The following is a 13,995-nucleotide window of genomic DNA, read 5'->3' on the forward strand; positions in this document are numbered from 1 at the left end:
TATGTTGACTTATGATGAATGCCTCATGAAGAGGCGTAATGTTGAGTTTATGCTGAGATGTTTCAGTTCGGTGGAACCATTGACGTGGCTTTGCATTAGCAATGATTTATGCTTAGCTTTAGATTCGAGACGAACTAGTGACGAGTATTAAAGTTGGAGGTTGAAACGAACATTGCATATATTTGTGTAGCATTTATGCATCATGAATATTGGAGATAAGTATGACTTATGTCTAGTGACGAGTTAGGGCTTCAGTCCAATGACGAGTAGAACTTCGGTCTAGTGGCGAACTAAGACTTCAGTCTAGTGACAAATTGGATGCTTTAGTAACACACCTCTGAATATCCAAATTTTGGTACCACATGCATTGGAGTAGAGGAGATGAATACATTGCATACATAATTGCATTTGTGAATGACTATTATCATGGATAGATTTTATGATTGATTATTTATGCTAATTGCATTATCATTGTTGTTTTATGCACCGTTAACACATGTGAATGTATTCTCACCCCCTGTTTGTTTATGTGTTGTTCTTAGCGCCTGAGGAGCTTTAGCTGTTAACTGTATTGGAGGATGGCATAGTTGGCCTTCTTCATTGTTTATCTTTTTGCGGTGTTTAGTTTTTCGCATATGTCTCTGATAGTATAACACTGGATTGAGAATACCTTATTATGTTTTTTTTTGCGAGTTGTTGAATTAACTATTTTATGATTAAATGAAATTGATTTCTATTTGTGAGACAATTGGAGTTGAGTTGAAGTTTAATTTCTATTGTTGTTATGATACTGAGAATATGTTATGCTGAGAAACATAACATCCTATTTGAATATTATATTCCGCATATTTTATAAATTAAGTATTTGAGGTTTAAAATGTTACAATTATCCCTGCTTTCTTTTATTTTTATTTTTATTTTTTTTGGTTTTACAGAAGAATTTTGAACTTTGTTTTTTAAAAGAATTTGTTTTCGAAATAAACTTTCAATCCCACATAATTCATTACTCTAATTTGTATTTGAAATCTCATGTCCAACAAATTTAACCCCAATAAATAATTTAAGCGGAATATTCAGTTCTATAAATATATCATGTGACAACTACATAGATAAAAAATTAAATCTATTGAAGGTTCAAAATAAAAAATTTGCTTTAACATTAGAACATTAAAAAGTACTTTGCTATAACATCCCAACATAAATTGGAAGGAAAAAAGTACTAGTAGCATTCAGTCAACTTAATATTTTTTACATTGATTTGAAAACTTAAAGTTTAGGTTGAAGTTCACCATAAGTTTTATTAAATGTCATCATTAAAGGCATGATATTACTTGTGTCAACATTATAGGTACATAATAAATTTCAGGCCAAAATAAGTGATTCTGCCATCTTTAACACATACATACACCAACATAAGTGATTCTGCCATCTTTTGACAGTTAAATTCATTGAAAGCTCATAAACACAACAGAAACCTAAAAACTTAAAATATTCACTACTATACTATGTTACATAGAAATAGAAAACTAGCTTAATCTAATAAGCTACTACTAAAATACATAAACATTACAAATAACAAGTCTACATAACAGAACAAGCATTTGGATTTTCATCACTGAAAATCTCAGGTGCATAAGCATAATCAATATAATCTTTTGATGGCCAATATTCACTACGCTTGATTTCAGTTTTATTATCATCTTCTTCTTCCTTGTTTTCTTCACCCTCTTTTTTCTCTTCTTCTCCTTCTTTTTTCTCTTCCTTTTTCTCTTCCTCTTTCTTCTCTTCTTCCTTCTTTTCTTCCTCCTCTTTCACTATTGTAGCTTGCTTTTTGGTTCTCTTGTATACTTCATCAACAAGCTTTGCTGGATCGATTACACCTTTTACTATGGCTTGATCGTTTCCTAAATCTGTTTCCACTGATTCTACACCTGCACATGTTATGATTTTCACATAAAAATGAAGTTTTCGAAAAATAGGTTTTTTGTTTTTATTATATTTCCTCCCTCAGAGATAATCCTATTTGAAACCTCTGAATAGAGATGGAAAAACAGGCCAGGCCTGCCCGTTGAGCCAACCATCTTTGGGGTCCGGGCCAAAGTTTTTCGGCTCGCCCCCTCAATTTTCTTGCTTCATTGTGGCAGGTGCAAACCTAAACAGAACGGACATGATCGTTTGTCACTTTTAAACTTTAGGAATGACCCGAGTGTCTATTTAGCCCATTCTTTTTAGGAGGCCTAAACAAAGTTTTTGGTCCACCTCTTCTACTTTATTTGTCCTTCCCACCTTTTTACGATAGAATTTGCTTTGGTGGGACGGGTCTAAACGGGACAACAAGTAACATTGGGGGAGTCTAGTCAATTTCGCTATAAAGAACTCTCATAGTTGGGGAAGGGAGATCTATTAGTATCATACATAGATTAACGATAAAATCACAACACTTTTGGTCAAAAGGTTGCATGAAAAACATTAAAAAAAGCTCCCTAGTGCGTGATTAGTGCCACATATCATGATTCTTAATCCATCATTAGAATATACTTCATTAAATCAACCTTTGTATGCACCAAAGTGAAAAAGAGGAATGAATCTTTATACCTTTTATCTTACGAATTCTCTTCTGTATAACTTGAGCACATGCATCACAATGCATTCTTATTTTAAGAACTATTGTCACCACAGTAGGACCCTGTCACAAACCAACCATACCATAAATCAATGTTTGTTTACCCATAACTAACAAATTCACCTATATTTGAATATTCTGTAACAGTAAAATGCATCAACTCTAACAACAAGACACATGTGATTATGTTTAATTATATATATTAAATAATTACGGTATCACCGAGTCTGTGTCGATGTTATCTCTGATATCGGTATCTGCGTCAGTGTTTTGTGCATATTTAATGTTGATTGGTTCATGATTAATGTCCTAATAATTATTTGTCAAATTGTGACAAAATCATTTAATAGCTCCATAATAAAAGCCTCTAGAATGTCCTACAAGTTTCAAATATTTTCACAATTAAAATATGGGCCATGCATGTGGTGTAGGGTTCCAAAAACGTACCCTAAAAATTAGTTATCACCATAGGATATAGAGCTACCATACCCTACTCATCTCATCCTCATCAAATCCATAATCGACAACACAACACCTCTTATCTTAACTTTTACCCCACGTCACATAATGTTTTTCCTTTCAAAATAATTCATATCATAATTCATACATATATATCAATATGTTGACACAATGTCACACACATATATTAATAATATATTTTTATATATGAAGTTTGGTGCATGCAAAATACACAGAGTGAGTCCGTGACTGTGACCCCATTATGCTGCATGTCAAGATGAAAAAAGAAAAGTGGGGTCAAACTCATCTCTTAATTGTCACAGTCTTTGCCCTCGTTTAATGTGCCTTTATAGTAGGGGCATCATTTTCGTATTTTTGTTTCGTTACTTTCATGCTATCTCCTAGTGTGTGTACTAGTACTTGCATTGTAAAAACAACAAGAACAATAAACCAAAAGGGTAAAACTAATGCCACTTGCAAACTCTATCCATTCAAAACATTACACTAAACAAGTATTCATGCATGTTACTCCCTCATGTACAATCCCCCATTCATTGGAACTTGATTCCATTATGTCATGTCATATTAACCCTATATTCACGCTCTCATTTAATCACAGCCGTTTAATCTTAATCAAACAACTAAACCCTAAACTCTCATTGTAACCGTCTAATCTTAATTGGACAACCAAACCCTAAATTGTAACCTTCTAATTTTAATCAAAAAATTAAATCCTAAACCCTAAATTGTAACCGTCTGATCTTAATCAGACGAATTGTAGATTCAAAATATATATAATTAGGAAAATAATAGAAATGATAGTGTAATTGTTACCTCATCTTTTTTCTCTTCTGGCTTTGGTGGTTCTTTGATTTCTTCTTCTTTTTTCTCTTCTTGAGGTTTAGGCAAAGGTGAAATAAGTTCCACTTTCTTACCACTTTTCTTTTGTAGTCTTTTGAGTACTTTTATGGGGTCTGCTGCCTTTCCTTTCACTACCACTTTGCTGCTCTTACTATCTGCACTCACCTCCTCCACTCCTTTCAAACACAAATTTTTTTTATTTTAAATTCAAATTTATTAATAATTAATTAATATATAATCCTCAATTTACACATACAACTTTAATGTAACTTTTGTCCTATTTAATAAACATGTGTAAAAGTTGAGAATTTTATATATTGAGAAATTATTATTTCATCATGTATATGATGTGAAATTCAAAATCAATCATGAATGGTAGATCCATCTAACAAGGGAAAAAGGAGAGGAAAAAAGAGAACAAAGTACCAAGCTGACACTAGTGGATCCTAAAATCTAGCAGTAGTTATCTGTAACATTATTATTGCCTAATTAAACAAAGTAGCTCCTTTGCATGTTTGAATTAACACTGAATTTCAAATAATCACAATATTCATTGTAATTTTGAAAAAAAAATTCTCTAATTAAAACAAATTTAATTTTTTTATTGAATATTTAATATATCTATTCTATAAGCCATGAAACCAAAGATACTCTATTCAAAACATTTGCAGCAAAAATCATGTTTGATTAATTAAATTTTTAATGACATGGTTAAATTCATATGTCAGAAAAATGTCTTATAGAGCTTAGAGCAAGAAGTTGAATAAGAAATTAATTAATTATTTAACTAATAAATTAATTATTACCTTCAAATCCTTTCAATGCTTTTGCAACTTTCCTTGCACAAGCTTCACAATGCATATCAACTTTGAGCACTATCTCTTGAGGAGGTTGTTCTTCATCTTTCTTTTCTTCTTCCTTTTTCTCTTCTTCCTTCTTTTCCTCTTTGCTTTCTTCTTTCTTTTCTTCTTCCTTCTTCTCCTTGATTTCAAAACCAAACAAAACATTTTAATATCAACTATAAAAGCTTCATCAATGAACTACTAGTATAAACATTAGGTGTAAAATAACACTTACTTCACCCATTTCTAGAAATTTTGCTTGCAACAGAAGAGTGTAATATATATATACACTAATTGATTGATGTGAATTTTTTTTCTCTTTGTGTAGTTATAGAGAAAGGTTAGATGAGAGAGTGAGGGAGAAAAACATTAAATTAAGGTAGAGATTTTGAAAATCTGAGGTGGACCATTTATGCAGAATAGAGAGAGTAAGGACCATGGATGAGTCAGCATGACCTATAACTTTGGGCCGTAGTAATGACACTAGTACTCTTGTTCCTAATTGTCTTCATCATCTTGTACTAAAGAATGGTGGTGATGTATTTTTAGAAATTTCTATAATAACTAATATACTTATATTATAGTATATACAATTAAAATATCATAAATTTGTCAGACACACAAATATGTATGGATAAATTCAAATTTTGATACTGTTGGTATACTCGAGTTTATTACTAATTTGTATATTAGGACGAGTGTAATTTAAGTATTTCAAATAATTTGGGTTTTGAGGTAAAATTTAGAGCATACTTTTTGGGATTACTCTATGCAATTTTAGTAGTATTCAGTATTCACGCACCTAATGAAAAAATAATAATGTCTTAAGATTTGTAATATAATTTTCCGACGAATTTAAAATACAATTAAAGTCAAATCCCAGATCCATGCTTAAATATAGATGAAAATATTCGGAGGCTAAGCTCCATAATTTTTTACAGAAATTAAGTTTTGTACGCGTTTGATTCATATAACGCGTCAAATCTTACTTATTCATTCTTCTTCATTTCATTTCAGAAAGTTTAATTAGAACCAAAACAAAATTCGTTGACAAACTCTATTTCCATCATTTTTAAAGTTTTCTCGCTACTTCTATTACATTGCATTCAAGACTAAGACATCAATCAATCTCTACTCCCTTCGTTCAATCGAAAACTGTAGACTTCTCACCCTCGGTAAATTTTTTGTTTTCTTTCATTATTATTGTTTTATAATGCATTAGTTTGAAGTTAAACGCATAATAGGTTGTTTGAGGTACATTAAGACGCATAATAGATTTTTTAGTTAGGCATGCATGTAGATTTTTTGAAAATTGAAGTTAGAACATTTGGGCAAAGTATGCTTTTTTCGGCATTTTTCATGTTTTTCAAGAGGATACAAAAGTTGACTTTCTAGTTTTGTTGTTCTGCATTGCAGAAGTTAATGATGTAGGAGGGTGGTTGTGCGTATCAAAGAAAAAGTCGCGCGTCAGAACCGTTCAATAAGATTTGTGCAAGTTTGGCGTCCAATGTCAAAAGGACTTGTATTATACCTTATGAGAAAGACATATGTTCTAAGAGTTGGAACTTAACCCTAGAGGTTCTGTAGGTTTTGGAGGAATTAAGAAGGGTAAGATTATTGGTGCAGGAACAATTGGTACAATTATCTTCCCTCTATTAAAAATGTTTTATTAGTTGAAGGTCTAATGCATAACCTTCTGTCCATAAGTCAATTAAGTGACAATGGTTATGACATTATATTTTATCAAACGTTTTGTAAAATTGTGAGTCAAAAGGATGGCTCTGTACTTTTCAGCGGTAAGAGGAACCAACATCTATAAAATCAAAATTTCTGATTTAGAAAAACAAAATGTAAAATGCCTTATGTCAGTGAACGAAGAACAATGGACTTGACATAGAAGGTTGAACCATATTAGCACGAGAAGAATCTCTAAGTTCAACAAGCTCTACTTAGTCAGAGGCCTTCCAAATCTGAAGTTGGCTTAAAATGCTCTTTGTGAGGCATGCTAGGAAGATAAATTTTCTAAAACCTCCTTTAAAGTTAAATTTTTTTCCACCTTTAGGCCTCTAGAACTCTTTCATATTGATATGTTTGGTCCAGTTAAAACAACTTCAATATATGGCAAGAAGTATGGTTTAGTCATTGTACATGACTACAACAAATGGACATGGGTAAAGTTTTTAAAACACAAGGATGAGTCACATTCTGTGTTTACTACCTTCTGTTCACAAGTGCAAAACGAAAAAGGTTTAACAATTGTTAAAGTCAAAAGTGATCATGGTGGTAAATTCAAAAGTGATCATCTCGCATGATTTCTCCTGTCCTATAACTCCTCAACGGAATGGAGTTGTGTAGAGGAAAAATCGTACCTTGCCAGAACCATGGGCAATGAGACAAATATTGCAAAGCACTTCTAGACAGAAGCGGTAAATACTGCATGGTACATTCAAAATAGGATCTTTATAAGATTGATTATCGATAAGAATCCTTATGAATTGTAGAAGAAAAAAAATCCCAACATTTCTTATTTTCATCCATCTGGTTGTATTTGTTTTATGCTCAATAATAAAGACAACTTAAACAGGTTTTATTATAAAGCTCAAAATTGTGTCATGTTAGGATACTCTAAACTCTCAAAAGGCTACAAAGTATATAACACTCAAACCAAAATTATTGAAGAATCAATTCATGTTAAGTTTGATGATAAGCTTGACTCTGAAAAGTCAAAGCAAGTTGAAAAGCTTGCAAATTTAGAAATCATCTATTCAAATTCTGAAGTCAAGGACTCTGAGGATAAAGACTATGGAAGTGCTAAAGATAAAACTCACAATCAGTGCCAGAAGTTGCAGACACACCAGCACCTTAGAGAAAGCACAAGCAAAGATTCTCTCATCCTGAAAAACTGATTATAGGGTACAAAACAGAACCTAAAAGAACCATATCTTCATTTAGACAAGATGAATAAATGCTTCTTGGTTTGATGTCTATGACGAAACCAACATCCATTGATGAAGCTCTTCCAGACACAGAATGGATGAAGAATTAACTAAAAAATTACCAACTAAAAGAGAGTAACATTACTATCTTCTATGATAATACTTATGTTATGTGTTTTTCTAGAAATCTCATCTTACACTCTAGGGCCAAACACATTAAGATAAAATATCACTTTATCAAAGACTACGTTCAATAGAGAATTTTAGACTAAAAATTTATCTATACATACCATCAATGGGATGATATCTTTACAAAACCCGTTGCCGAAGATAGATTTTTTTTTTTGAGGAATTTGAAAATGGAAAAGTGTCTAACTAAATGATAAATCTCAATACGTGTAGCCTTTGGATGGTTAAAGTGTAATTCTGGGAAACGTGACTCTAAACCAGTTATCCCTCTGAAGTTAGAAGGCTCTCTGGGTCAGAAGGTCCTAAGTCAAAATCCCTCTAGGACTTTCCGTCTTCTAGACTATGAGATATATTAATGGTTAAAATCACTACTACAAAAAACACATCTTATACATTTAACCTCGGCTACATAAGCGAGGTCACAAAGGGCGGCATAACAAGTTGTCACTTTACCCTTCGGTTATTAAAACGCCGAGGGTTTAGTTAAATGCACATGGCTTCGAACTCCAGTAGCAACACTTTTATTATTACCAAAACTAGCATATCTTACCTCTCGATTTATCTATAAAACCAAAGGGTAAGACAAATTGTTTTTTTTTTATGAAAAAACTCGTTACATTATTTACCCAGAATATTAATACATTAATCTGTTTACAATACATTGTTTACCCAAAATATTACATTTTTTACAAAGAAAGTTAAGGTAAAAAAACAAATTTCTTGAAGGTCTAGAATTTAGATCTTCAAATTATTGAAACTTGGGGGAAGATCAACTGTTGGGTGTCAGGATATTTTCAATTGCTTTATGGCTGATCAACAAAGTACTGCAATTATGGGTGAAAACTTTCCACAAATCACGTTATCAACATTAGTTGCCGACCTAGAAGTTTTTTTGTGAACTAATCGTGAATTTTGAAAATTTGAAGCTCAAAGAGTTTGATCTCACTGGAGATGACGCTACTCAAGGCTGAATATCTTTCTTTCATCGTCTCAAAGGACTAGTATATCATGCATTGGTGAAGGATTTTTGGATTCATGCTAAAACAACCGACCTTGTGATTTCATCGTTCATTCTAGAAAGAAAGATTTTCATCACAGAGCAATCTATTGCAAAGTTGTTTGGTCATAACAGTTTCAGAAAGAAATGCTTCAACATGTCTTCGAAGGAAGAAAGAATCACACAGATGGTTTCCACTACTTTTAGAACAAATGTCAAAAACTCAACCAAAGTGAAAGATCTTTGGCCAAGTTTGAGGATTTGATCCAAAATCATCTTAGCATGCTTAATTAATAATTTTTTAACTAATAACTCGCTACTTGTGACATAAACTTGTAAATTTCAGGGAAAACAATTATAATCTTCAGTCATTAACTTTTGTTTTTTTTTTTTAAATTTGCATCAACTGCTTTATTTTTTGAGAATTTCTTTATCCACCTCCTTATCTTCTTGGTCACCCCTGGCGAAAACCCCAAAATTTCCCTAAACTTCGGAAATGCATTTCCGAAGTCACTTTTTTATGAAAAAAAAGGTGGTTTCGGAAATGCACTTCCGAAAACATGTTTTTTTTAATGAAAAAAATTAATTTCGGAAATGTACATCTGAAATAATGTTTTTTTCCAGAAAATAGGTGAATTCGGAAGTACATTTCCGAATTCACCCCCTTGGAAGAATTCGGAAATGTACTTCCGAAATAAGGTCTGATACAGAAGAAAAATAACAAACAACAACGATTCGATTTATTTAAAGGATGAAGATTACATCGATCACATTACATAAAATTAAAGTTACATATTGTTAAACACGGGTAGGTGAGGATGAGTCAACATTTTGATAAGGTCGGCCCCCGATCTTTGAAGTTTCGCATCCAACTCGATCGGACCCTTCGAAGAAAATCGGTCGAAAGTTGTCCACAAAACCGCTAAATCTTTGTCGTTCTTGACCTCGAATGGGGTGAACTCAATGTCTCTGTCGTCATTAAGCGATGGCGAGCGGTACTCAAGCTTGACAACCTTCCGATTTTCTGGATATTGCAATAGCGTGTTGAGCGACGTTATCAATTCAGCGAACGGCGTGTCGCGCGAGAAGCGGAATTGGAACGGCATCGGGTAGCCACTGGTGAAGTATACAAATGCTAGGTGGGGGTAGGTTTGTGTCATTGGCGTTTTGTGGTGTGATGAGGATGAAAAGGATTGTGTTGTATTTATAGACTTATTGGAGTAATAATGGCCCAACAAACCTTATCTTGCATTCAGTGGATGTTTCGGAAATGAACTTCCGAAATAAGTCCAAAAACATGTATATTTCGGAAATGAACTTCCGAATTTTGCAGAAACAGAGGTGAAAAATCACATTTTGTGCATTGCATTCTGTTTTGAGATAACAATAACAATTACATACAAAATAGGCACAACATAAATAATGACAACATTAAACATACTTATATTATATATGTATTGAATCAGTTTGATTTTACATGGTAAACAACAATACATACAAAAAATGACACGCACCGGTCATTACAAAAAAAAACGGTCCGGTTAAAACTAAAATTCGCCGAATCAATCGGTGGCGCTTAGATCTAAAATCAGTATGTTCTTCGACCGCTCTCTATTTTCCTCACGCTCTTGCTTCATCATTTCTTCAAACTCCGCCATTCTTTCAACGAAAGGATCCGGCCAAGTCTCCGCCTCATTTGTATGATGTGCCGTCCACTCACAAGAAGTAGCCGGTATAGGACACCCCAGTTTTTAAAAAACTTGCACGAAGTGGCGCGATCTTAGATACCCGATACATATGGTGCGGCTCGTTGCGTCCAAAGGCGGTCGGCTATGAAGTGGAAAGAATGTCTCACATAATCCAAATCTCGTCAAATTGACACACACCCGATCGTACGCACTTGCTATGAGATGGCCCATATCGGGGAATGACATCCACTTCGAAACCGGGGCGATACCGCTTAGTGATGGAACAAGTGAATCATGAAGTTTCTCAAAGTTTTCTTGATTTTCATAGAGTCGTGCGTAGATGTCCCTATGCGAGGTTAACTCCGAAATAAGTTCCCGTCGAATAAGAGTGTGATTTTCTTCTCCTTTTTCGAGCAAACCCGCAACGGCCCGATATCCACAATTGCCGTCGCCTCCAACATCAACCATGTTATCAATATATTTGTGCATAAAAAGCGGCATCTCATCAATGTAGATCATGGGAGATTTTTTTATCGGAGGTGTGCGAGGCGGCTTCGAAATACGCGCTCCTTTGTTACCACTACACTTTTACTTTGGTGTTGGTGAATCCGGGATCAATGCATCAACATGTTCAAAGTAGGAAGGAGATCGTTTGGTTGATGTGTCTTCTTGGGTATTTTTCGGTTTTTTTGGCGCACCTTTCGTTCTAACCGGTTGAGATGGCGGTTTCAAATCGGTGTCTCCGGAAATGCAATTTTTCGCAATTGTTCTTTTATGTGCATTTTCATTGTGTCATCCGCTTTAGCAAACTTATCCATTATCACTTCCAACTCGTCGGTGATGATTATTTTGGAATCATTTTCTTTCGATGGCTCGAAAAAATCAAAACGGAGCTTCTTCCAATGGTAGATTACCTCATCCATGCGTATCGGTGAATTCAACTTCATCTTTTTAGAAAGTATACAAGCACATGGAAGCCCGTATGTTTTTCTAATTGTGCACCCACATTTAGAACTATTCGGACTTGTTGTCTCCGCCCGCTTCACTTCATGAAACATAAAATTCAATCCCGCACGGGATATGTTGTAAATCAATTGCGAGAATAGATTTTGGCCCTTAAACCGGTGTTCCATAACCATCTTGCTCTGACCGAAAGATGTTTGAATTTCATTGTGTTGATTTTCGAGCATTTGGTTCACGGTGTCCCATCCCCGACACAAATTCCTCTTGCTATCACCCAACCATCTCTTCAACGCCGCATGTGCGGATTCAACTCGGTTAGTTGTAGTGCAACCAAGATGTCTTACTCGATCTGTCCAAGCACAAACAACTTTTTCCTTTACTTTGTCAAGGATAGTGGATTCGACATAATGATAAAAAGTCTTAATAGAAACGCATAAAGACCTAAAGTGTACCAATTTCTCGGTATACATCTCTTCAGAATGTGCATCTAAAATCTCCCTCCATGCGGCCATAATCCTATCCACCACAACATCAGCTTTGAGGACTTTATCGTTTTCATCCAGCCTATCTTTCGTGCCAACCGCGGGTTTGAGCTTACTTCTCACGTTGTACGTTATGTGATACCGGCAAAGTAATGCGGTCGATGTCAGGAAGACGGCATCGACCGCATTCATCAAAGCATTGTCTCGGCCGGTAACAATGACATTTGGCATATTCTTTTGATCAACCAACAAAGACTTGCATATTTCCAAAGCCCATGTAAAGTTATCTTCTTTTTCACATTCCATAAAAGCAAATCCGACTGAAAATGTCTTGTCCGTCGAGGTCACACCGACAATCTCTAGAAGCGGAAGCCTATACATGTTGGTCTTGTACGTCGAATCCATCACAAGAACGGTTGGAAATGTGTTAAACAATTTGATACTTTCGGGATGAGTCCAAAAAATGTCACGCACCGTAACTTTGTCCTCACACGTTCGGAAGCTTGAAACGTATTGGTTATCGCCTAATAGTTTCAAAATTTGTTGCATTTCCGACCGAGGGCCCATTTTCAAGACTTTAAGATTGTGTCGTTCATTGTATACTTGCTTGATATTTGAAACGCTATCCGTTTTTTTCGCTTCAAATCGGCAAGTATGTTTCTCGGCGCCACTTTGATAATCGATAAATCCGAAATAACATTCTTCTCTTCGCGGGACAACCGACACGCCGTTGGATGCCCGTGTAGCTTGGCATCCAAGGCATGATTATGAATTCACAAATGGCGCTTAAACGCCACAAATCATCAACCCTCCGAGTCACACGCAACTTAAACGGACACCCACACTTTCTCGATCCCGTGTCTTCGTGTTTTAATACCCGGTTTGTTGGTACATACCTCCCACCCCTCTCGCAATTCAAAACGACAAAGACTTTCCGTATACTATTTCCATTGTCGGACCTTAAAATAACAATTCCAAATCCAAGTTTACTAGCTTCACTACGAACCGAATCAAGCAAGTGTTCACGACAAGCGAAGCTCCGATCATGTGTAAATTGTTGTCATACATCCACTGCATCGATCATGGATTTAACATCATTAACCGGATCGTTATTAACGTTGACATCTTCCGGAACTACTACGTCATCAGCGACAATGTTGTCCGTATGCACCATACCTAACATATGCAAAAATTAGAAAAAATGACCAAAACTGTTTTTTTACTGCCAGACATTATTTCGGAAGTGCATTTCTGAAATTTGTTAGGTAACTTATTTCGGAAATGAACTTCTGAACCATCACAGTTTTCATCACAAAAATCAGCAACAATGTAGTGAAATAGGGGATGAAATGAGAGATGTTTATCTCAAATTGTAGCTTTCTATGCTCCCTTTAACGTGATCAACAGTTTGAAACTTGATTTTGAGACGAAAAATGGATTGATATTGATGGAAGTTTTGGAGAGGGTTTGAGTTTGTTTTGGAGAAAAATGATGAAATAGTGAAGGAGGGAAAATGGTATATGAACACATTATTTCGGAAATGTACTTCCGAAATAATAGCTGACTGTTAAAAACAACGTATTTTTTGAAATTTCATCCATTTCAGAAATGCATCTCCGAAAACACCAATTTTTTTTAGATTTCGAAAATGCATTTTCGAAATATGCATCTCCGAAAACACCAATTTTTTTGAGATTTCGGAAATGCATTTCCGAAATCTGAAAAAATTTAGAAAAAAAAATACTTCGGAGATACATCTCCGAAGCAGGGACAAGTTGGGGTTTTCGCTGGGAATCACCTCATAAGAGGTCAATAAATAAATTCTCTATTTTATTGATACTTATACGAATTACCCCCTGTAATATGAGCGTGTTTTGGTTTACCCCCCTACTGTTGCCAAAGGCAGGTTTTGGCAACGGTTTTTTTGAAAAAACCGTTGCCAAAAGGCATGGAGG

At 34.7% G+C, this 13,995-nt stretch overlaps 1 protein-coding gene across 2 annotated transcripts; it reads right to left on the reverse strand.

The window, feature by feature from the left end:
• Nucleotides 1-1,327: 1,327 nt before the first annotated feature.
• On the reverse strand, nt 1,328-5,227 carry LOC131595380 (heavy metal-associated isoprenylated plant protein 7-like). 2 transcript variants are annotated; one of them, XM_058867724.1, is made up of 5 exons: nt 5,021-5,227; nt 4,750-4,921; nt 3,917-4,119; nt 2,596-2,686; nt 1,328-1,931 (listed from the first exon to the last, which is right to left on the reverse strand). In XM_058867724.1, exons 1-5 carry the CDS (start codon nt 5,027-5,029, stop codon nt 1,582-1,584), a joined length of 825 nt encoding a protein of 274 aa, XP_058723707.1. In that variant the 5' UTR covers nt 5,030-5,227; the 3' UTR covers nt 1,328-1,581. The 2 variants fall into 2 exon arrangements, with proteins under 2 accessions (XP_058723707.1, XP_058723706.1); XM_058867723.1 differs by having other exon boundaries at nt 4,750-4,924; nt 5,021-5,224.
• Nucleotides 5,228-13,995: the final 8,768 nt, after the last annotated feature.

This window comes from Vicia villosa, linkage group LG4 (genome assembly GCF_029867415.1).
Source record: "Vicia villosa cultivar HV-30 ecotype Madison, WI linkage group LG4, Vvil1.0, whole genome shotgun sequence".
In the NCBI taxonomy this organism is placed as follows: domain Eukaryota; kingdom Viridiplantae; phylum Streptophyta; class Magnoliopsida; order Fabales; family Fabaceae; genus Vicia; species Vicia villosa.

Coding starts and splice junctions, on each gene's coding strand:
- LOC131595380 (XM_058867723.1), bottom strand. Junction 2,687..3,916: donor CAGAAGAGAAAAAAGATGAG/GTAACAATTACA, acceptor GGTTTGTGACAG/GGTCCTACTGTGGTGACAAT. Junction 1,932..2,595: donor GAGAATTCGTAAGATAAAAG/GTATAAAGATTC, acceptor TAACATGTGCAG/GTGTAGAATCAGTGGAAACA.